The 24086-nt window shown below is 41.9% G+C and overlaps 1 protein-coding gene across 3 annotated transcripts in view; it reads left to right on the forward strand.

Annotated features, from left to right (window-relative positions):
- The window catches only part of ATF7 (activating transcription factor 7), a 153834-nt gene that overhangs the window by 109879 nt on the left and 19869 nt on the right, over window positions 1-24086 (forward strand). For all 3 annotated transcript variants that reach the window (XM_042453555.1, XM_042453556.1, XM_042453557.1), the window contains exons 3-5: window positions 8023-8119; window positions 13399-13511; window positions 21343-21477. In XM_042453555.1, coding sequence (XP_042309489.1) covers window positions 8023-8119; window positions 13399-13511; window positions 21343-21477 — 345 coding nt within the window. The remainder of the gene's footprint in view (window positions 1-8022; window positions 8120-13398; window positions 13512-21342; window positions 21478-24086) is intronic.

Here is a 24086-nt window from a genome sequence, read left to right on the forward strand (position 1 = left end):
AGCCATTTTAAGTGGTGACTGTTTAATTGTTTTTTAAACTCTAGAAAGTGTGCTTGTAGTCACATCTTCAGTGAGTCACACCTGTGAGTCACTAGGGGCGGAGCTAGCAGACTGGCTCTTTATTTCTTTTCCCAGAGCCTCTGCAGAGCAGTTCCTGCTGCAGAGAAGAGGAGGAGAGAGGTAGCTGGGCAGCCATTTTAAGTGGTGACTGTTTAATTGTTTTTTAAACTCTAGAAATTTTATTTCAATTTTTATTTCATTTTTTTTAATCCAAGGAAATCTACTGCAAAGGCATAATTGATCGAGCTCACTGCCACAAATTGTTGAAGCATCAGGGGCTTAGCGTTGGTGTTTTCTGGAGGATTCTTTTTTTCAGGAGGAAGCCCACAATCCTGTTCCAGTAATTTCCTAAGACTTTTCAGTATGGACACTGACGGAACCACGGCAGTCACCTGCAACACTTGTGGGATGTTTGTCTTCTTGCCTAAAGAAGTGGAGAACTTCACATGCCCCAAGTGCAAGTTGGTAGCCCTCTTGGAGGAGAAAGTGCAGCAGCTGGAGTCCAGAGTAGCTACACTTCAGCATATTAGGGAGCAGGAGGATTTCCTGGACAGAACAGAACTAACAATCCTGGACGAATACCATGCAGAGGAAGATGCAAGAGCCGAGGAGGTCACTTCACATACACAGGAGGAAGATAGCTGGAGGAATGTCACACAGAGAAGTAGGCCAAGAAGGGATTGTTCGGGGAGCTTGCAGCTAGAGAATCGATTCAAAGCTCTTTCCCTTATCAAGGAGGATGAAGAAGAGCAGCATGGACAGACTTCAGGGACAGAGCAGGCAAGCCTGAGCGTCCCACCCAAGGGAACAGCTGCTGCTAAATCTCGGAGGAGGCGTGTGGTCGTAGTAGGGGACTCCTTGCTGAGGGGTACAGAAGCAGTGATTTGTAGGCCTGACAAGATGTCTCGAGAGGTGTGTTGTCTTCCAGGTGCAAAGATCCGGGATGTGACAGAGAGGCTGACAAGACTGGTCAAGCCTACTGACAAATACCCCTTCCTCTTGGTCCACGTGGGAACCAATGATACTGCAAGACACAGCCTGCAGAACATCAAAAGGGATTACGAGGCACTTGGTAGGAAGCTGAAAGGAATGGATGTACAGGTTGTCATCTCGTCTCTTCTGCCAGTTGAAGGGCACGGTCCAGGAAGGGAGAGGAAAATAGCGGATGTGAACAACTGGCTTCGCAGGTGGTGCCGCCGAGAAGGATTTGGATTCTTTGATCATGGGCTGCGGTTCCATGAGGAGGGACTTCTTGCAACGGACGGGTTGCATCTCACACCAGTTGGAAGAAATGTTTTTGCCAACAGTCTCAAGAACCTGATCAGGAGAGCTTTAAACTGAGTTCCGTGGGGAAGGGAGACAATATTAAGGAAGGTGAAAGGGCTGGAGAAAATAGTCAAACAGACATAGAGGAAAATAGTCAAACAGACATAGAGAAAACAAGAAAAAAAGTGCAAGGATCCAACAGTGGGAGGCAAATAAACTTGTACAAGCAAAGTCTGTGATGCCTCTACACTAATGCACAGAGCATGGGAAATAAGCAAGATGAACTTGAACTCCTAGTACAGCAAAGCAAATATGATATAATAGGCATCACTGAAACCTGACGAGTCTCATGATTGGAATACAGTATGGAAATAGAGGGGTATAACCTTTATAAGAGAAATAGGCCAAAAAGGAAAAGAGGAGGAATAGCACTATATGTCAGAGATATTTACACCAGTGAAGAGATCCAGGCCATCAATCATGGAAGCCAGGTGGAGAGCATCTGGATAAGAATCAAAGGAGAGGGAAACAACAAGGATATTATGATGGGAGTCTACTACAGACCCCCAAGTCAGACGAAGGAATCGGATGATGCCTTTCTAGAACACATGACCACACAGTCAGAAAAGAGAGATGTAGTAGTGATGGGCGACTTCAACTACCCTGATATTTGTTGGAAGTCAAACTCAGCCAGATCCTCAAGGTCTAGCAAATTCCTCACTTGCCTGGAAGACTATTTCATGGTCCAAAAGGTGGAAGAGGCAACAAGGGGGTCAGCTATTTTGGATCTGATCCTAACCAACAAGGATGACTTGGTTAATGGGGTGCAAGTGGTGGGATCCTTAGGTGGAAGTGACCATGTTCTCCTGGAGTTTGTTATACAATGGAGAGGAGAAGCCAGGCATAGTCAAACACACATTCTAGACTTTAGGAGAGCGGATTTCAGTAAACTTAGAGAAGTATTGAGGGTGATCCCATGGTCAGAAATACTAAAAGAGAAGGGAGTTCAGACCGGATGGGAGTTTCTCAAAAGAGAGATACTGAAGGCACAATTTCAAACAGTTCCAGTGAGAAAGAAAAATGGGAGGTGTCTCAAGAAACCAGGATGGATGACTAAGGAACTTTCAACCGAGCTAAGTTTGAAACGGAACATGTATAAGAAATGGAAAAAGGGGGAAATCACAAAAAAGGAATTCAAAGAAATAGCAGGCATGTGTAGGGGTAAAGTCAGAAAAGCTAAAGTGCAGAATGAACTCAGGCTTGCTAGAGAGGTTAAGAACAACAAAAAGGGCTTTTTTGGATATGTCCGCAGCAAAAGGAAGAAGAAGGAAACGATAGGGCCACTGCATGGAGAAGATGGCAAAATGCTAACAGAAGACAGAGAAAAGGCAGAATTACTCAACACCTTCTTTGCCTCAGTCTTCTCAGAAAAGGCAAAGGGTGCTCAACCTGAGGATAATGGAGCAGAGGACAGAATAGGGGAATTTCAGCACAGAATAAGTAAAGAGATAGTAGAGGAATACCTTGTTAATAAATGAATATAAGTCTCCAGGACCAGATGAACTACATCCAAGAGTATTAAAAGAACTGGCAAATGTAATATCGGAGCCATTGGCAATAATCTTTGAGAACTCCTGGAGAACAGGAGAGATCCCAGCAGACTGGCGGAGGGCAAACGTTGTCCCCATCTTCAAAAAGGGGAAAAAAGAGGATCCCAACAATTATCGTCCAGTCAGTCTGACATCAGTACTAGGAAAGATTCTAGAGCAGATCATTAAACAGAGAGTCTGTGAACATCTAGAAGGCAATGCCATAATCACAAAAAGTCAACATGGGTTTCAGAGAAACAAGTCATGCCAGACAAATCTGATATCTTTCTTTGATAAAATTACCAGCTTGGTAGATGAAGGGAATGCTGTGGAGATAGTATATCTTGATTTCAGTAAGGCCTTTGACAAGGTTTTCCATGATATTCTTGCAAACAAGCTTATAAAATGTGGGCTAGACAAAGTAACTGTTAAATGGATCTGTAATTGGTTGACCGGCCAAACCCAAAGGGTGCTCAACAATGGCTCTTTTTCCTCCTGGAGGGAAGTGACCATTGGGGTCCCACAGGGCTCTGTCCTGGGCCCAGTGTTATTCAACATCTTTATCAATGACCTGGATGACAGAATTGGGAGCACACTTATCAAATTTGCAGATGACACCAAATTAGGAGGAATAGTTAATACTCCAGAGGACAGGACCAACATTCAAAATGATCTGAATAGACTAGAAAGCTGGGCCAAAGCTAACAAAATGAAATTCAACACAGAGAAATGTAAGGTACTGCACTTAGGGCAGAAAAATGAAATGCACAGATATAGGATGGGAGACACATTGCTGAATAAAAGTACATGTGAAAGAGATCTAGGAGTCCAAGTAGACCATAAGTAGAACATGAGTCAACAGTGCGATGCGGCAGCTAAAAAGGCCAATGCAATTTTAGGCTGCGTCAATAAAAGTATAGTGTCTAGATCAAGAGAAGTAATAGTGCCACTATATTCTGGTCTGGTCAGGCCCCACCTGGAATATTGTATCCAGTTCTGGGCACCACAATTCAAAAAGGACAATGAGAAACTGGAGCGTGTCCAGAGGAGGGCGACTAAAATGGTGAAAGGTCTGGAAACCTTGCCCTATGAGGAACGACTCAGGGAGCTGGGGATGTTTAGCCTGGAGAAGAGAAGGTTAAGAGGTGATATGATAGCCCTGTTTAAATATTTGAAAGGATGTCACATTGAGGAGGGAGCAAGCTTGTTTTCTGCTGCTCCAGAGAACAGGACCCGGAACAATGGATGCAAGCTACAGGAAAAGAGATTCCACCTCAACATTAGGAAGAACTTCCTGACAGTAAGGGCTGTTCGACAGTGGAACAAACTCCCCCGGAGTGTAGTGGAGTCTCCTTCCTTGGAGGTCTTTAAGCAGAGGCTAGATAGCCATCTGTTGGGGATGCTTTGATTTGGATTTCCTGCATTGCAGGGGGTTGGACTGGATGGCCCTTGTGGTCTCTTCCAACTCTATGATTCTATGATTCTATGATAAACATGAGCCAGCAGTGTGATGTTGCAGGAAAGAAGGCAAATGCTATTTCAGCTGGCATTAATAGAAGCATAGGCGCGTTACAGACTGCCCCTTAGGGGCAGCCTGTAGGCGCACCTTTCCCCGCCGGATCGGGGCCTCAGTGGCCAGAGCGGCAGCCGCTGAAGCCCCGATCTGCCACTTTCCGGCTGTGGGGAAGCGGCAAAAGGCCCCTTCCCCGCCGCCTGGAAAGGGGTGTCCTTGGGGCTTCAAGCCCCAAGGACACCCCCGCGGCGGCAGGAAGAAGGAGAAAGGGGCCGTTTGGCCCCTTTCTCCTTTGGTCCGCTGGGCGCAGCCGTCTAAAGGCTGTGCCCAGCGGACCAAACCAGGAAGGAGCTCCGAAACAGAGCTCCTTCCGGGGGCGCGGAAAGGGCGCCCTAGGCGCCCTGCCGCAACCCCAATACGTCACAACTGCGCGGCCTCGTTTGGAGGCGGCGCGGTCGTCACGTATTGATGGCGGCGGCCGTGTGGAACAGCCGCTACCATTTTGTGCGTGCGCAGCTCGCGCTAGGGTTAGGGCGGTGCAGAAGCACCGCCCCCCTCTTAACCCTAGTACACGCTCCGCACGTACTTTTTAGCACGTCTGTAACAGGCCATAGTTTCCAAGTTGTGGAAGGTAATAGCCCCTCTATATTCTGTGCTGGTCAGGCCTTATCTGGAGTACTGCATTCAGTTCTGGGTGAGTAATTTTAAGAGGGCTATAGATAGGTTGGACTGGGTTCAGAGAAGGGCAACAAGCATAATAAGAAGTATGAAAAACAAAATATATGAGAAAAAGTTGAAGGAGGTCGACATGCTCAATTTGATGAAGAAAATACTGAGGGGTAATGTGATATCTCCAGGGCTGTCACAATAAGGAGGGAACAAGCCTGTTCTTTTTCTGAAGCAGAGGTTAGGACCAGGTCTAATGGTTTGAAGTTAGAGGACAGTAGATTTCAACTGAACTTTAGAAGGAATTTATTTTCAGTAAAAGCAGTTTGGCAATGGAACCGATTTCCTAAAGAGGTGGTGGGATCTTTTGGACATCTTCTTAAAGATGCTGGACAACTACCTGCTGGGGATGCTTTAGCTCAGGGGTAGGCAACCTACGGCCCGCGGGCCGGATGCGGCCCAGCAAGGCCTTGGGACCGGCCCCAGCCTGGTCTTGCCGCCGATTGCCGCCGGAGCCTTTGGCCTCTTGCATGAGGGCGTGGGGCCTTTGGCCTATCAGGAGAGGGGGGCAAGCGGCAGGCAAGGGGGGCAATTGTCTACAGAAGCCTCTGAAACATGCATTTATATTAACATTTTTTTAAAAATCAGCAAATTTTTAGCGTGTCCTCCATTTGAAATTTTTGTCCTACATTTGTCCCAGTTTGTTTGTTTGTTTGTTTATTTATTTATTAAAAATTAATTATTTATTTTTGGGCTTCGGACCCCCAGTTGTCTGAGGGACAGCAACCCGGCCCCCGGCTCAAAAAGGTTGCCTACCCCTGCTTTAGCTAGAGATCCTACACTGAGCAGGGATTGAACTTGATGGCCCATGAGATCCTTTCCAGCTCCATGATTTTATAACTCTGATTCATGCACTGATATTTTCCCATTTTAACTAGTGTAATCTGCCCTGCATAGGGCTGTTGTTGAAGCCAACTTGAAAGCTGCAGCTAGTGCAGAACACAGCAACTAGATGGTTGACCAGCACATCTTGTAGAAACAATGGGACACTAATTTTAAAGGAATTGTGCAGGTAGTCATTATACTTGATGTCTGAATCCAAGGTGGTTATCATGGCCTTGATGCTTGCATTTAAGAGCTCAATACTTGAAGAATCACTTCTCTCTTCATATGCCTGTCTGAAGATTGTCTGTTGGAGAGACACTGTTCTGTGTCCCACTGTGGCAGCAGTACACCAAGGGGGAACACAGGCTTTCTGGATGTTGAATGCCTTCCCATTAGAAACCCAGCTGGCTTTACTTTTAATACAGTAATTCCTAAACTCTGGCTTTCCAGGTGTTTTGGACTTTGGCTCCCAGAATCTGAGACTATTGGCCAAAATGGCTGAGGCTTCTGGGCGGTAAAATCCAAAACACCTGGAGGACCAGAGTATGGGAATCACCAAGAAAAAAACCTAGGATTTTATTAAAATCTTTAGGATGTAATGATTTTATCCCATTCATATTTGCACATGTTTATACACCATTTGAACCTGTTTTACACTGTCAAATTGTTGACTATATATTTTAGACTGTTTAAATCACCTTTTACTGTTTTAAAATTTTAAGTAGTCTTAAATTATGTCAGTGAATTTTAAAAACATATTTCCCTAATATCGTTTTGGTGTAGGATAGGATATAAACATTTTCATAAACTGATGAATCTTATCAAGACATTACTAATGCTACTGACTGCATGAAATTCTGCAGTATGGTCCCAAGAAAATGGTCTAAAGGTTTCATAGCATGCTAGAAGAGACATAATTAATTCAAGCTGACTTTCAGGTGTGGGGTGGGGGTCCCTTGCTTTGTTATATATTTGTATTTTTTCTTCTGCTTGCATGGGATAGAAAGTAAGGCCTGCAGTCCTCAAGGGCATTTTTGAGACTTCCGAAAGACCTCCAGTATTTTAATTTTTTAATAAAAAATTTTCCCCCCTGCAGTTCCCCCAGCATTGGAGAAAATTTCATCAGCTTTGGGAAAGGGGAAGGATTGAGCTGTTTTAAGCCCAGGAGAGTCCTTTTTTTCAAAAGGGAAGGGTACCACCATCACCACATATATAGACATAAATGCTTGTCTTGATTTAAAAGATATAGATGGGACCCCGATTTCTTCTCCTCAACTGAAAACTGTTTCAACTGGTTGGCATCCCTACTAGTAATAAATAAGCCTGATATGATTTTGTGAGTTAAATTCATTTTTAGCAGTAAGGTCCCAGAAACTGTTTTAAGCTTCATTCTTACCTGTAATCATCCTGAAGGTGCAGCATACCACAAGTTGACACATAATACGTACAGGTCCCTGTTTGTTGGGAAAGACAATGAAAGAGTTGCATTTCTCTATATTTGTAATCATTGGACAGTGATTTGGGCCAGGCAAGGTACATTGTGTTTCAAAAACTGGAGGACTAGATTGCCTTGTAAATGCCAATACTGTTTGGCACAACCCAAGCTATTATCTGATGCTGCCTCCAGTCCCCATATTACCAATTGTTAATAATTTCTGTCTCCATTAGTCAATAATAAAGTGGCACATTTTGCAGAACACTACAGAGAGAATATTTCACACTTTTTAGTTTTGTTGAAGTAACTACCAGTACATGCTGTTGCCCTTTTCTCCCTTTTTAAATTTTGATTATTAAACCTATTTCAAATTATTAGCACCTCAGCATGTTATGTCCCTGCCCCCTTCCATTTAGAGAAAATGTGTTCACACAGTACTTCTCTTGCAATCTGTCCTGTTCATTTTTTTGCTTGGCAGTTTGAAATGATGATATTTTGGTTTGTCTTGGGGCATTCATACCTTCCCCAAAATCCTGGTGCAGAATTCACAGCATAATACAAAATGCATATATTAATTTATTGTTTCTCCCCCAAATGTTTCATTTCAGAGGTTTACAAATGAGGACCACCTGGCTGTTCATAAACTCAAGCATGAAATGACACTGAAATTTGGTCCTGCCAGAACAGATTCCGTCATAATAGCAGGTATGTATTTGCATGTATTAGGTCAGCTCAAAAAAGCAACATATTTAATGCAGCCCAGTTGTAAAATCAATATGAGGGATCAGATGCATCAAATAATATATGTTCCATCGATGTTGCGAGTTTCATTTAATTTGGGAGATTTGGGAAAAGGCAAGTGAGAGACTTTTAGATCTTTATGTATAAGGGTAGTGTCAGGTTTTTGAGACTTGGGAGCAAAAGATTTACAACAAAAGGTCTTTCACATTTATTTGAGTACATTTCAGTGCAATGAACAAAAACTGACAAGCTCAGCTTCCTCTCTGAGTCCCAGGTGTCAATTTTCTCAAGCTTTTAGGCTGTCAGTTAATAAATTTGAAACTCCATCTTGCACTTTTGATGCTGCTAGGAGTGCATTTGCAAAGCCCAGATGAGTCTCTCAACATGCTGCAGTCAATGCCCTTCATACAACATTTCATAAAAATATACCTGATTGTTTGGCACTAGACTGTTAACAGAGAGGAATATACTCACATCCTGTCACTTGTTCTGTGTTCTGGGTCCTTAGAAGGAAGGTAGGCAGATCTAATATTATTCAATGAAATTTTTTTTATGCTTATAAAATACCAAATGGAATTTTTAATACTTCAAGGGTTTCAATTTGTCAGTTGATTCTTTTATTCAGTTCAGAGCTTAGAAATATTACATTTTGGATGACAAGTCTCATTATGCCTTAGTCAGCATGGTCAGTGCTGACTGGGCAATTCAGGGCTTTCCTATCCAAACAACTAACTTTTCCAAGCTCTGGTTAAAGTCCATTCATGTCATGCACGTTGTAGCTTCTTTGGTGTCTATACCGTAGACTGAATACAGGTTGGGATTTCTGAGCTTCAAAAATTGGATAGGTGTGGCATCTTCTCTTATTGCAGCACTGACAGGAAGAACTGTCATAGCTGTCTTTCTTCCATATTGTAGGCCTGTTCAAAGTCCTTATAAATTGGTTGTGTTCATTATTGTATAGTACAAGAAGTTGATCTGTACCAGCTCTGAATATTTGTGCACATCACCCAGTATTGTCTGTTGGGGCTGGCAATTATTTTCTCCAGGAACTCGGGCAAGGAAGGATCTTTGCCCATTGTTATGTGCTTAAAGTTGTTTCTGACTTATAGCAATCCTAAGGCAAACCTATCATGCTGGTTTCTTGGCAAGATTTGTTTGGAAGGGAGTTTGTCTTTGCCTCCCTATGAAGCTGAGAGAGTGCAACTTGCCCAAGGTACCCAGTGGGTTTCCATGGTCGAGTAGGGATTTGAGCCCCGGGTCTCTAGAGTCATAATCCAGTGCTCAAACCACTATACCATGCTGGCTCTCCTTTAGCCATTACCAGCTGCCTAATATTTTTTTGTCTGGAAACAACAAGGGTTGAATTTTCTAAGCATGTGCTCAAGTACTCAGATGTGTCCTCCCTCCCAGAATAAGATCTCTGCTACTGTAATATGAGTCTGTGCTGCACTTACCAATACAGTACAATTCTTTACAATATTTGCTGTATAGAAGGATCAGAAGTGGCCATTTGGTTTTGTAGGGCTGCAGTTTCTATGCCTCAACAGCTAATGTGTTCAGAACAGAATCCTTCTTGCTCTTGGAGCTTATGACAAATGAAGGAACTGCTGGAAGCGAATATGCTGGATATCATAGAATCAAAGAGTTGGAAGAGACCACAGCCTCCTGCCATTCAAGAAGACACAATCAACACACCCGTGACAGATGGCATCCAGCCTCTGTTTAAAAACTTCCAAAGAAGGAAACTCCACCACACTCCAAGGCAGCATATTCCACTGTCAAACAGCTTTTACCATCAGGAAGTTTTTCCTAATGTTAAGGTGGAATCTCTTTTCCTGTAGCTTGAATTAATTGTGCCGTATCCTAATTTCTGGAGCAGCAATATGAATTGCCAGAATTAGAACAAAGCAGAATGCTTGCTTGCATTTTTAATTTCCTTTTGTCCAAAGCAAAAGTGTTCTTAGTAATCTAACATTGACAACTTCCACCATTTACTGTTGTCTGTTGTGGGGCTGATAAATGATCCTTTCAAGGGTAGAGGATTCACATCATTTATTCTTCTTGCAGCAGCTATTTGATTAAGCAGATGAGTGACTCAGAACTCCTGTCCTGTCATTTGCAATACTATTCTGAAAAGATCAGCCTACACATCTTGTCCCTCCAAATCAGAGCAAAACAGGTTTTTAAAAAAATCTCTGACACCAAATAACATAATGTGAAAACAGAAGATTCCTGTGAGATTTACAACAAATGTCTTTCACATTTCTTTGTGTACATTTCAGCGCAACGAACAAAAACTGAAAATTGTTTGCTAGTGTTATCCAAATTAGTAAGAAATCCAACAAAATCTGAGTTGTGACTACCAACACGACTTCCATATATTCTCACTTTTTACAGCTCCCTATGGCAGGATACAGACCACCCCTTTGAGGTGGCCTGCACCCACCTCTTTCCCCCCGGATTGGGGCCTGGGCATCCGCAGTGGCAGCCCCAGAGGCCCCAATCCGCCGCTTCTCCAGGCCTTGGGGAAGCGGCAAAACGCTGCTTCCCCGCAGCCTAGAAAGGGCTGTCCTTGGACACCCCAACAGCAGCGAGGAAGGGGAGAAAGGGGCCATTCGGCCCCTTTCTCTTCCGCATTGCTGGCGCGACCATGTAAAAAGGCTGTACCAGCAATGCATGCAGTTTCGAAGCTCCTTCCTTCGACGCTGAAAGGGTGCCCCAAGCACCCTGCAGCATCGCGGGGACGTCACACCCGTGTTGTGCCATTTGGCTGCAGCGCAGCTGTGACATCATAATGGCAGTGCCCATGTATACAGGGCGCCACCATTATCACACTGCTGCGATGTGCTAGGGTTGCAGGGCATGCAGGGGCACAGCCCTCAGGCAACCTTAGCATGTATCCAGGCCAGTGCAAAGCAACGGTCTGGAAAGTCCCTATGTTTTCATTTTTGGCTTCTAGACAATTTTTAATTACAGGTGGGAAGGAAATTTTATGGATTTGAAGGTAAGCTTGGAAATATATTGGTGGTGATGTGTTTTCAGGTCATTCCCAAACTTAAGTGACCCTAAGGCAAGCCTATTACTGAGTTTCCTTGGCAAGATTTGTTCAGAGAGGCTTTGCGTTTGCCTTCCTCTAAGGCTGAGAGAGTGTGATTTGCTGAGTCAACCAGTTGGTTTCTTTAGATGAACAGGCATTTGAACCTTGGTTTTCCTAAGTCCTAGCCTAATCCAATCACTACACTGCCCTGGTGTAGCAATTAATGCATGAGCAATTAGCTTATGACTGTTCAAAAGACTGAGCAGGTATTAAGTCTTTAGGGCAGGGGTAGGCAACCTTTTTGAGCCAGGGGCTGGGTTGCTGTCCCTCAGACAACTTGGGGGGGGGGGGCGAAGCCAAAAAAATAATTAAAATTTTTATTTTTTTTAAATTAATTAAATAAACAAACTGGGACAAATGTAGGACAAAAATTTGAAATGGAGGACACTTTTTTATTAAAAAATGGCGGACACACAAAAAAATCAGCTGATTTTTAAAAAAATGTTAATATAAATGCATGTTTCTGAGGCTTCTATAGACAATTGCCCCCCCTTGCTCCCCCTTGCCCGCCGCTTGCCCCTTGCGCAAAGCCCCCGCACGCTTGTGCTGGAGGCCGAAGCCCCTGCGTGCCTGTGCTGGGGGCCGAAGGCCCGTGCGCTTGCACGGGAGGCCAAAGGCCCCGGTGGCAATCTGCGGCAGGGCTGGGCTGGGGCCTGTCCCTAGGCCTCAGCGGGCCGCAGGTTGCTGACCCCTGCTTTAGGGTTTTATGTCCTTCCCTTTCCTATAGCAAACAGAGGCAAAATAGGTTGTACAGAATAAGGAAGGACATTCAGATGTGCTTAACTCAGATGATAGTACCTTGTTGTATTTCATTCTTCCCCAAACTGGTGCCCTTCAGATGTGTTAAGCAACCAGCTGCTTTAGAGATTATGACAGTTGTAAATCTGAGGGGCACTCGTTTGGGGGATGCGTCTTGGCTTGAGACAGATCTGTTTATCATAATGTAGGATAAATCCAGCCCTTTAGTCATGAAGCAGCTATGATTTCCATATGCAATACGTAGAAACAGACATTGCAAAGCAGAAATAATGAAGAGGTTTTTTTTAAGTATAATAGTATTTTCAAAACATTGTTTTAGGTCATTGATGTGCCATAGATAATTTGAAATAGAGCAGCTGGTGGACTAGTCTTTGGGAAAAATATGGCTTTAGTTGTTGGTTTGTTGACTTCTCTGTTCAAAAGCCATGAATGATAGAGTGATAAAATGCTGATTTGGTCACAGGTGGTAGTTGTGGTAATTATATTAACATAGCAGCAGTTGGATATGGCCAAGACACTATTATATTAGTTATCCAAGGTCCTGAATCCCTTTGTGAGATTTTGAGACATGTGTTCACCAGGGTTTCTTTCCTACATGGGTATAAAAACACCTAAGACAAATTGAGACATGACTAAGGCTATAATTCATGATCATCTCAAGTGTTCAAGCAACCCAAACATGCACCTGAGAGAAGGAGTAGAGAACAGGTAGCTTTCCAAATGTTGATGAATACTACTGTCATTCTCCCTAATGATTAATCAGGTTGGGGCAAATGGGAATTAAAATCCAACATTTTGCCACTCTGAATTGAGGGGAGTGCAGTTAGATGTGGCAATTATCCACACTTATGCCACATTATATATTAAAGGACTGTGGAGCATGCTCTTTAGATTATGCGTTAATGCCATTTTGAACAGCAGAATACCTTGGACTTCATAATCAAATCTCCTATTAGATCTCTGTCTCCTCTCTCAGTGTAACCAGTTGAACATTATCTCTCTTTTTGATATTCCTCCGGCAGTATCTTCAAAGAATACCTGTGTCTATTGCTGTTCCACCAAGATTTCACCAGCTTCACCCAACCAAAACTGCTACTGCAGACTATTACCCAGCTAAATGGAAATTCACTATCCCGAATCCTTAGTATGGCCTATATTACTGATTCCCTTGTCCTGCCTGTCTCTTCAGCTTGTGCTCTGTAAAATAGCAAATTTTAGAAATCTTATTAATTAAGGAATCCTAATGTTTATAGGATTTAAGATTGAAAACTACAGTGGTAAGAAGTTTTGTGAATCAGTATCCATGACTTACCATTCTAAGAAGTGAATATTGCAGTCCTTTCCCCCTTGTGTTTTTAACTGTCTTTTTATCTTGCTCCCTGAACAGATCAGACGCCAACACCAACCCGTTTTCTGAAGAATTGTGAGGAAGTTGGGCTCTTCAATGAACTGGCAAGTTCCTTTGAGCATGAGAAAGCAACAGAAGATGATGAGAAAAAGGCAAGAAGCAAAGTACTTTGTTCACATTGACTAAAATGTTGAGAGCTTTAAGGAGACTTGTCTTTGTGCTGGTTAATGCATTGTCTTTTAAGATATAAGCATCAGCCAAACATTACCAGCAGAGAGAGGTTCATCTAGCTTTGTGTGTTTTTTCCAACACTGGCCTACAGTGAGTGTATCAAAAGATGCCAAACAATAATTGCCTGGTCTGCCTGGTTTGGTAACATTCTGAATTCCATGGTAAAGGTCTGCTTTCCTATTTTCCTGAGCTAGAGACATCAGCTGTGTGTTAAGTACTGTCTTATAACACTGGGCTTTGGCCCTTTGTGTTTTTGTGGTTCATTCCTTGCTTGTAACAATCAGATGGTTATGGACATCTTGAATAGGAACAGCTGTTCTGCCTTACTGGTTGGGTAACAAATGGTGAAGAATGCAACTTTGGTAAACGGACTTTTTTTCTTCTTTTTGTGAATTTATATAAACATCACATTTTCTGTTGGCAGTGATGGAACTGGGCACCTCATGGACTGAGGAAATTATAGTTTTTGTGGGTTTTTCAGGCTATGTGGCCATGTTCTAGAAGACTTTATTCTTGAAGTTTCACCACCATCTGTCATTTCGCCAGCATTCTCTGAGGATGCCAGCCACAGATGCTGGCGAAACGTCAGGAATAAACTCTTCTAGAACATGGCCACATAGCCTGAAAAACCCACAAAAAACTATGGATGCCGGCCATGAACGCCTTCGACTTCATACTGAGGAAATTATGCTTTTTCTTGGAGGGATTACACTGAAATGGACTGATCTTTTAGCCACTGAGGCAGGAGGTTCCAAGCTGAAGCACCAAGAAAACTTCTTTACTGTTAAATACTAGAGCTTATCTATTGTCCAAGCACTCTGCCCATTAATAGCTATCAAGGCCAAAGGGGAGAAGGGCTACTGGCCCACTCTACAAGGATGTCTGTCAGCCATGGAACAGGAAAGAGCAGCTCAACACTGTGCCACTGCGCTCCTGTTAGAACCATGCCTGGCAAGTGGAACACATTGGGACTACTTTGACTTGAAATGAATCTGGCCATTGCTTTTGGCCTGGCTACTAAACTATTGTGTGAATCTGGGCTGCCTAAAAGACAGCTGGAATGGAGTAAACAAAACAAAGGGGTTGTGAGAATAGGCACAGAAATAGTGAAATGATGATGGTCCAAGGAAGTCTTTAGGGTGACATTGGCTGCATCTACACTTCAGAATTAGTGCAGTTTATTTTAACTGACATGGCCTGGTGCTGTAGGACTTGTAGTTCTGTGAGATATTTAGCCTTCTCTGTCTGAGAGCTCTGGTGCCACAACAAATTACAAATCCCAGGATTCCATAAGGTGAAGCCATGACAGTTAAAGTGCTGTCAAACTGTATTAATTCTGCAGTATGACAGCAATAACTGAAAAAGAGGAAAAGGAGTTAAAGAATTAACTCATTATTCCTCACAATAAAGCTAGTGTTCATCTCTACAGCTGGAGTGAATTACCTCCTGCTTGTTGTTTCCTCTTGTTTTGTCAAATGTTCCCTTGCATGTTCCAAGCCTACATGAAGCAGCAGAAACCTAAATTCAGGCAGTGTTACTGTGTTTAGTTTTGAAGCATACTTAAGAAATATAGTAAAATTAAAATAAATGCTAAATGCCCAGGTGCTTTCCATTCATCTTGGGATCTTTGCAGTCAGTTGACCAGGGCAGTAGGAGGCAGGTGTGCATTTGCTTCTTATTCAGCCAGTTTAGCAAATTATAGTTTCTCTGCATTTCTTCAAAGAAAGCTGAAAATGCAAGGAAGGATTTCCCCAAATAACAGGCCTTTGGAGCCCTACTCTGCCTATGTTTTGTTCCTTCCAGGAGAGGAAAGACACTCTGATTCAAACATGCAAGTTTGGTTTCCTAGAAAATTCCACAATACGTAAAAGCACTGGATATTATTGGTACTAATATCAGTCCTATCGGTATTGATATTAGTATACTAGTATTGGTAAAACTGCAGGTGAGTCACTTGGTATAGTGGTTTGGGTGTTGGACTGGGACTGGAGGCCAGGTTCAAATCCCTGCTTGGCCATGGAAATTCACTGGGTGACCTTGGGCAAGTCACATGCTCTCAGCCTCAGTGGAAAACAAAGGCAAACCTCTTCTGAATACATCTAGCCAATAAAGCCCCGTGATTGATTTGCTTTAAAGTTTCATAAGTCAGAAACAAATTAATTTGAGATCTCAAAAAAAAAAGGTTGGAAACAATTTGTAGGCACAGAACACACAAATTTATTATTATTATTATTATTATTATTATTATTATTATTAACCTTTATTTACAAATGGCAGATAAGCTTACCCAGCAGGTTTACAAAATGTCAAAAATGAGTGGTCTGCGGTTAGAATTTGCAAGCATGTATTTCTGGAAAGAGCAGAATTATTTCCATGTTGTTTTAAGTAGAGGGATTTTCTTGCATATATTACAGGATTTAAGGCCAAGGTGTAGAATGAGAGAGAAATCTTTTATTGGCCTAATTACTTGTTGCAGACTTTGGAAGCTAGCCCAGCCATAGCTGAAATCAAGTTTCACAAAACAATGTAACGTTTGAAGAAATACTGGAGTAAAAGTGTTCTCTGAAGTTTCTTCCCAGAAAACTTTGGGGGGAAAAAGATGTTATGGTGTGCATATGTGTTAAAATGTGCTTTGATTTTTCAAAGCATTTGTAAAACTGCTTTTTATCTCCTATGCTGAAATCTGCTTAGTAAACATATAAGCCTTTTCAGTGAGCATTTTTTCACAGCTCAGTAGTTGTGGAGATTACATTATATAAATATATTTCAAAACATACTGAGTTGAGGAATTCAGAACATTGTAATTCTAATTTTATTTATTAAATTATTTTAACCTGTTTTTCAGTTCATAAAACTCTCTCCCCTATGCAGTCATCATATTTAAACCTTGCAATATAAAATATGAAGTTAAGAGCAAGAAAAATGATTTAGCTGGCTAAAATATGTGAAACTCCTGACAGAATCAGGAAGCTTGGTATCTAAAAATGACTAGAAAAGAAATATTTATTTTCTTTAAAATGAAGATTATAATTTTCAAGTGTTTTATTCTTTCACTTTTTACATTTCAAATAAATTAAAAGTAATAGCATTGTCCTCTTGACCATGTCTTTATCTTACATGCTGCTTTTGCTGTGGTTTTTTTTTTTAAACAGTTATAGCCATGTTAGTATCTGTTCTCGGTTTCTTGCCTGTTGTTGTTGTTATCATTATTATTAAGGCACAGAATATTAACTTTCATTTTGAGGTCTGTTTTATAAATAGTTAGAAGCCCACAGTCTAGCCAGACATTTTATATATTAAGGCCACCCACAAATACTGTTGTTGGACTATTTTAATAGGTACTGCTACAGCTTATGGATTGCTGGAAGTTTCTTTCTTGTTAAATATGATTTGCCCTAATATTTCTGACCTCCAGCAGGGGACTGCAGCATTTCAAAGCTTGACTAGTTTCTGGCAGACTGAAGGAATTACCCAGCTAAAATTGCCTGGATTTTTAGATCCAGCTGGTTTGCTATTCAGAAAAGTTGGCAGGCACTGCTGGGTGCATTCATGAGATGCTTTGAACATTTGGCTCAATGAAGTCCAGTTGCTGGTGCTAGTTTTAGTTTGTGTGGGATTTGGGGTGGGTGGGAGGACCGGATAGTTCCAGCTACTGAGTTTGTTGTAATTAAATGGAGAAAACGAGGATATTCCTGGATGTACTGTTTTGTGACTGATGGCCTTCTCATTCAGAGCATCAATTATGTACAGTCAGTACATACCTGATGGCAATGTCTGTGTTAATCTCTACTGTATACCCCCTTTAAACACAATAAGAAGCAAAACAGGTGTGATGTCCAGAAGCAGACTTATTGGGGAAGACAACTGTGGCTTTTGTGTGTGTGTTCTGCCCTTCCTTTGAACAGTTCAGAATGGCATACATTGTTCTTTCCACCATCATTACCGTTATCTTCAGAACAACCCTGTGTGGTAGTTTAAACTGAAAGACAGTGACCACTGAATTTTTGGCCTTAGAATTCCATCCTAATTTAGCAGTTTCTCCAGGAAGAAGAAGCTCTTAGGAGGATTTAAAATTTCCACTTAATATTAAAACTTAATTGACAGTTAGTGATACTTCTCTGAAGAAATGGATACTTCTTGTGTAAATAGGAGGCTTGATTCTTCCCTTAACCTGCTTCCTACAGTGCCCATTTTCTTTTATGCTAAGAAGTCTGGGTAGTTTGTTAGGAGACAGAACACCATAAATTGAGAGACTGGAAATAATTCATTGTAATTTATGTTGTTGGCCCCTGATTCATTAAAATTTTAAACAACAAGTTATAATTTAAATCATTAACTGACAGTGATATTAGCAGACTGAGTAACAATTAACATTTTATGCTATTTTAATTCACTGATTTGGAAGATCAGGCATTTTTAGCAGATTTTTTAAAAATTTAAAACTAATGTGCTACTACCTGATGAACTAATTTTATAGTTATGCAAAGAGATCTTATAGCACCTTTGAGACTAACTGTAAAAAAGAAGCAATGTCTCCTAATTTTATAGTTTTCACTTAATGGTTAACATTAATTAACTGTTTTGCATATTACCATTAATGAATTAGCTGTAACAATAAAGCTTCTAAGCTGTGCAGAAATGTTTGACCAGGTACAGGCAGTCTAAGGCTTTGTTGATCAGCAGTGGTTCTCTAGAGAAGGATGGTGGGCTGACGCTAGAAGTCCCATTCCTTAAAATTACTTGTTTGTAGGTTTTATTTCCCTTTATGCCATGTTCTCCATGCCTCTACAGCTTAACAGGTTGCAGTGGGAACTTCACCGTCAAGACAACATACTTCATTGGGCCAGATATGGCTCAGTGGTCTCACAGCTGCTGACCTTTATGATCTATGGCCTGCTTTAAACTGTAATTTTAAAGTGTGTGACCATATTTGTTGTTGTTTGGTTTAGAAGTGTGGGTGCGGAATGGACAAATTAACAAAAGAAACTACTATGAATGCTACAATTCCGTGTTCATTGCAGAACTCAAATTGACTTTTTTGTTCGCTAGCTTGGAAGCCACTCCCCCTGAAATCAATTTTACTTATGCATAAACACTTTTAGAACAGCAGTATTAATATGACAAACTGGAAGTCTCAGTAATACAGAACAGACTTTGCACACAGAAGATCCTAGGTCCATTGCTGTGACCTGTATATTGAAAACAAATAATAAAAATATCAGGTGATATAGAAATCTTTCTATATCACCTGCTTTCCTGAGATCCAGAGAGCCACTACTTGTCAGGGTAGATGACACTGGGTCTCTGTTGGACAAGTGCAAGGCTAAAGAAGTAGCAAGGAGGAGGAGGAGAAGAGATGTGTGCTCCGTCTACAGAAGCCAACTAGATGAGCAGTTGACCCTTGCTTGTAAGGGGGCAGTATCCTCCACTTTACCTGAGCATGCAGGTTTTCATAGGGCATGCCAAATGGGGAGTTTGACATACTTGATTCTGTCACTGAATGGAACAGCCAGGAAGCTGCTGCTATGGACCTTTTGTAGGGTCACCCAGCATCTACTCCAGGACAGTGACCGCAGCTTTCTGCCCAATGATAGGACTGCCTCTGGATAGTCCACTCACAAGGAGTAATGCAGCAAAGGCCAGGGAGAGGAAATTGGGAGGGAGACAATGGCAGATATGCTTGCACTAAGCAAAATACTGAGAAGAAGTAGGAAACAAAAAAAGATATATGATCCAGTTAAATATTCCTTCCCCATATTTTCTAGGTAGCTACTAAAAACAATTTCTTTCCTTGAATACCTCCAATGATGATTTGCTCATGCTGACTTGCCTATTGCTTCTCAGAAGCTCATTATACCCTTTTTAAAAAATCATCTTGGCAAGCTACCATCCAAGGACTTTGAGGAGGCACTGTGCTCCTGTTTTTTATCACTTCAGGACCATTTGATGTGCTATTTCTCCTTCCTAATTTGCCAGGAGCACTCCATGCCCCTGGTTTTTGCCATTTCCTTTTGCTGTTGCGCTGACCCCCTTGATCAAGGGAGGCAACAAGCTGCTGTGGGCAAAATTGGAAAAGGCCACGCAGCATGGCTGAAATGAAAATAGGTGTGGCGGCACACTGCCAGGCTCAGGCATATGGTGAGGTTTTATTACAATGGGCCGGTCATAGATTTGTAATAACTGGTATGGCTCTCTTGTTGACTTTTGATAAATCAAGCAATAATTCAAAAATGACTTATATAGTGGGTTACATTGCTTCTATGAATGAAAGTGCTTTTTGTAACCTAAAGGCATTTTAGTTTTCCTTTTTTTTTTTTTTTTTTACATTTTCAATGCTCTTTTTAAAAAAGGTGAAAGAAAGAAAAGCTTATGTAAGTGTTACTTGCAGAATCTGAAAAATACCAGATCCCTGTGTTAATAAGCAATTTTGGTATGGGCTCCTAGAACAGATACTGTATATACTCATGTATAAGTCTAGAAATTTTATTTTAAAAATTGACTCAAAAAATCTGAGTCAACTTATCCACGGGTCAATGTACTTTACTTTAACTCTCATAAAAATAGAAACCATCTCCTGGTGAACCGCAGGAGTGTCATCTTCCTGGAAGCACTAACCTTCCTCTATTCTCTCATTGCTCTATCCTTCAGTGTGAACACAAACAGTTATGCCTCCTGCAATTTTGTAAGTTCTTTGGCATTGTTTTCCCTTGCTTCATCCTTTAGATCCTTTGTTACATAACCCTCAGTCTTACTCTCGACTTATCCACTGGTCATATCAAAATCCATCATTTTGGCCCCGAAACCTGCCCTCAACTTATACATGAGATTGACTTATAGTCGAGTATATACGGTATAACACAATGTTCTCCTGAAGGTGTAGTGCTCACTGCTCCTGTGTCATATAGAGTACACTTTCTCAGTCTAAGGCTGCAGCTGCACTGCAGAAATAATGCAGTTTGACACGCTTCTAACTGCCATGGCTCAGTGCTATGGAAATCTGGGATTTGTAGTTTTATTAGATATTTCATCTTCTCTGCCAGAGAGCTCTGGTGTCACAACAAACTACAAATGCCGGGATTCCATAGGATGGAATCACTAGTTAAAGTGGTGTCAAACTGCATTATTTCTGTAGCACAGATGCAACCTATATCAGGGTTTCTCAACCAGGGATGCTGAAACCCTAGGGTTTCACCAGAGGTCACTAGGAGTTCCACAAGAGATTGTGACTTCCAAAAATAAGTGTTTCTAAGCTGCAGATGTAATAATTGTTATGCAGGGGTTCCCCGCTACCTGAAAATTATTTCAATGGTTCCTTCAGGGTAAAAATGTTGAGAGAGGCTCATCTAGAGAGTGCTGTAAGCATAGTCCCAGTAATATCTGTTCATATACTACAAGTCCTTGACAGGAAGAGTTAATAGTAGCCCAAGTTAGGATGGGGAATCTTTAGCCTTCCAGATCTTGATAAACTGCTGTTCCCCCCTTCATTACCACTGGCCACGCTGACTGAAGCTGATGAAAAGTGGGAGTCCAGCAAAGTCTGGAGAGCCAGAGGTTCTCGGCTATTTAGTAGTCCATTTACTGCCATGTTAATATCAGGATTGTTTGGGGGCCCAGAGGAAGCAGCTGCTACAGAAGGGAATGGTGGTGTGACACAGGCTGTCCTAAAAGGTAACATGTAAACATCCCTTGTGCATGCTGAAGAAAAGTAATGTAATGGCAAAATACTGAAATACCTATTCTCTGTTTCCATAGTGTTCTGGACCTCTGGATATGTCTCTCCCCTCTACTCCAGATGTCAAAATAAAAGAGGAAGAGCCAGTTGAGGTGGATTCTTCCCCTCCAGACAGTCCAGTAACAAGTCCACGGTCACCACAGGCCAAGGAGAAGGTAGCTTTCCCAACTTTTCTTTTCATCTGTTTTCAGTAGCTCTAAACCCTTCTTGTATTGAAAAAAAATGTTTTTTTAAAAAAATATATTTGGTTACTCTTTGAAACATACTGGTGAGGGTGCAGAAGATGCAGTAGGCTCAAATCTGTGTGCTTCCTTGGACTCCATGTGCACAAATTGCCCACTGCTGAACTTTCTAATTAGCTTGGAACATGTGGGAATGCTAGTTGTAAGAACTGGGATTTCCAGTTTTGGAAGGCAGGGACATCCAAAAGGTGCCTTGGTTGTACAGATCATAGCTATGTCATTACTTCTCTGCACAGTCCCAGTTGGGTAACCAGCCTGTTAACAACCCCAGTTGCTCCCCAAGGTATTTGCATAGTGGGGGTGGGAGAACCAATATGGATCTGAACCAAACTGTAGAATGAAGAGGAGCTCGGAAATAATGAAATGAAGTTTATGGAAGCTTAGTTAGTTGCTCTTCGAATTCTTGCCTCTTCAATTAGAGGTGTTGGAATTGGATCCAGATGGATATTTCCAGTATGCTCGCTGCCTGTAGACTCAGTAACTGAGAATTAGCCATCTGTATCTTCTGGCTCCACTGTTCCAGCATCCAGACACACGCAAAATGTTAAACTGTGCAGAGGGCTGGGAATTAGGCACCATGATGCAGCCTTTACATGAATCCATACTGGATTATCTACAGAGCCAGAAGTGCAGCTACCAATTAGAGAATGTGCCAGTGTCCAAATGAAGTTATCAGGTTTCAGTTGAAACTGGGAGAGGGGGGAGTTTTCTGGTTGTCATTGTACATTTTGAAAAAATAAGGCTGTTTCTAATCAAATTTATATTAGTCAGTGGGCAACATTGGTGAAAGGGGGAGCTTTTCCATTCCTAATGGCTGTCAGTCCTGACGTATCACATTCATCAATCTTTTCCTCTCTATAATGGCTGAGATGGTTTTAAGACATTCTAGATTACCACACTACACTCCTATAGTGCTGCTATTCCACTTTTACTGCTCTAGCTGCCTCCTTTTGCATTCTGGGATTTACAGTTTTGGGAGAGGCATTTAGAATTCTCAGCCAGAGAGCTCTTCGGCCTCACTGAACTACAAACCCCAGAATGCAACAGGAAACAGCCAGAGCAGTAAAAGTGAAATAGCAGCATTATAGGAGTACAGTTGGCCCTCTTTATAGGCAGGCTTGCTTTGAGCTTATGTGGAAGGCAAGCCCTGGCAGAAATAATGAGCCATGTACTTGCACTGCGTGCCCCATGCTCCACCTTGAGCACACTCTCCATTATTTTCTATGGGGCTTGAGCTCACACTCTTTTCCCTATATGCAGGGAGGTCCAGAATGGATCCCCCACGTATGAGGAGGGCAGACTGTATATTGCAGTCATGTGGATGGCCTCCTATCCCTTTTAATGCAAAGTAAAGATGAAATAAGTATGAGTCATCTTCTTTCAATCAAACAACAATTTCTGAGTTTATTCTGGTCATGATCAATGTAAACAGTTTGGATTCCTGACGGTATGTATGTGCACTACTCATTTGTACCAGACTGATACCAAATTTAGGGGAATATGCACTAGAGTTTTCTAAGGAGATAATTCTAAGTACCTTACCATCAAAATAAAAGTCCCAGGATTCTGTACAAAGAAGACAAACACTCAGAATGGTATCAAACTGCTTTAACGGAGAAGTGTACAGTGATGTTATTGATTTGCATTGAGAAATACAGTCGGCCCTTACCTTACGTGGGGGATCCGTTCCGGACCCCTCCCGCGTAAGGCGAATTCCGCCTATGCTCAAGCCCCATTAGAAACAATGGGGCTCGTGCGCGGTGGTGCGGAAGCGCGCGGGGCGCCACAGGCATGCACGCCCATTCATTTGAATGGGATGCACCGCCCCCTGTGCCCCGCATGCTTCCCACGGCTTGAGCGCGTATGCTCAAGACTGCGTAAAGCGCGACCACTTATAACGCAGGCACACTGTACAGTGGGAAACACATTCACCTTTCCATGAAGTAAGAAAAAAATGCAAATAAAAACTCACCCTTTTTTTTAACCTTAGAAAACACTTTCTCTCTTGGAATTTCAGTCCTCCAGCACAACTCTGTGGCCTACATCCAGCAGAAGTTGACCATAAAATTCACTGGAGGACCTACCAATTCCTAGAGAAGTGTTTTCTCTTGGAATCTCTGGGTCTCCCAATGTGATTCTATGGTCAGCTTTTGGCAGAGTCATGCTGAAGGACTAGAAATTCCTAAGCAGAGCATATGAATCAAAGCCACAGTTAACCAGAACTGCAAATGTCAAAGCCACAAATGTGGAGGGCCAATCGTATTGTTTAATTTATTAATTATATAATAGAATATAAGGTAAGGGGAGTGGGGAGGCAATGGAATGTTAGTTAGTTGAGGTTAGTTAGGGACTGTGTAACAGGGTGGAGAAGATATATAAATAAAAGTCAGTCAGGTTTAGGCATATATAAGTGGTTTTTAAGGATCTGAATTAGCTAGAGAGGAGAATGAGAGAGGTATTTTAAACGTAATAAATAATTATTCTTTCTTGCTATGTTTAACTTTTGTAAATAAAAAGTTGCT

This window comes from Sceloporus undulatus, chromosome 2 (assembly GCF_019175285.1).
Source record: "Sceloporus undulatus isolate JIND9_A2432 ecotype Alabama chromosome 2, SceUnd_v1.1, whole genome shotgun sequence".
NCBI classification, from domain to species: Eukaryota; Metazoa; Chordata; class Lepidosauria; order Squamata; family Phrynosomatidae; genus Sceloporus; species Sceloporus undulatus.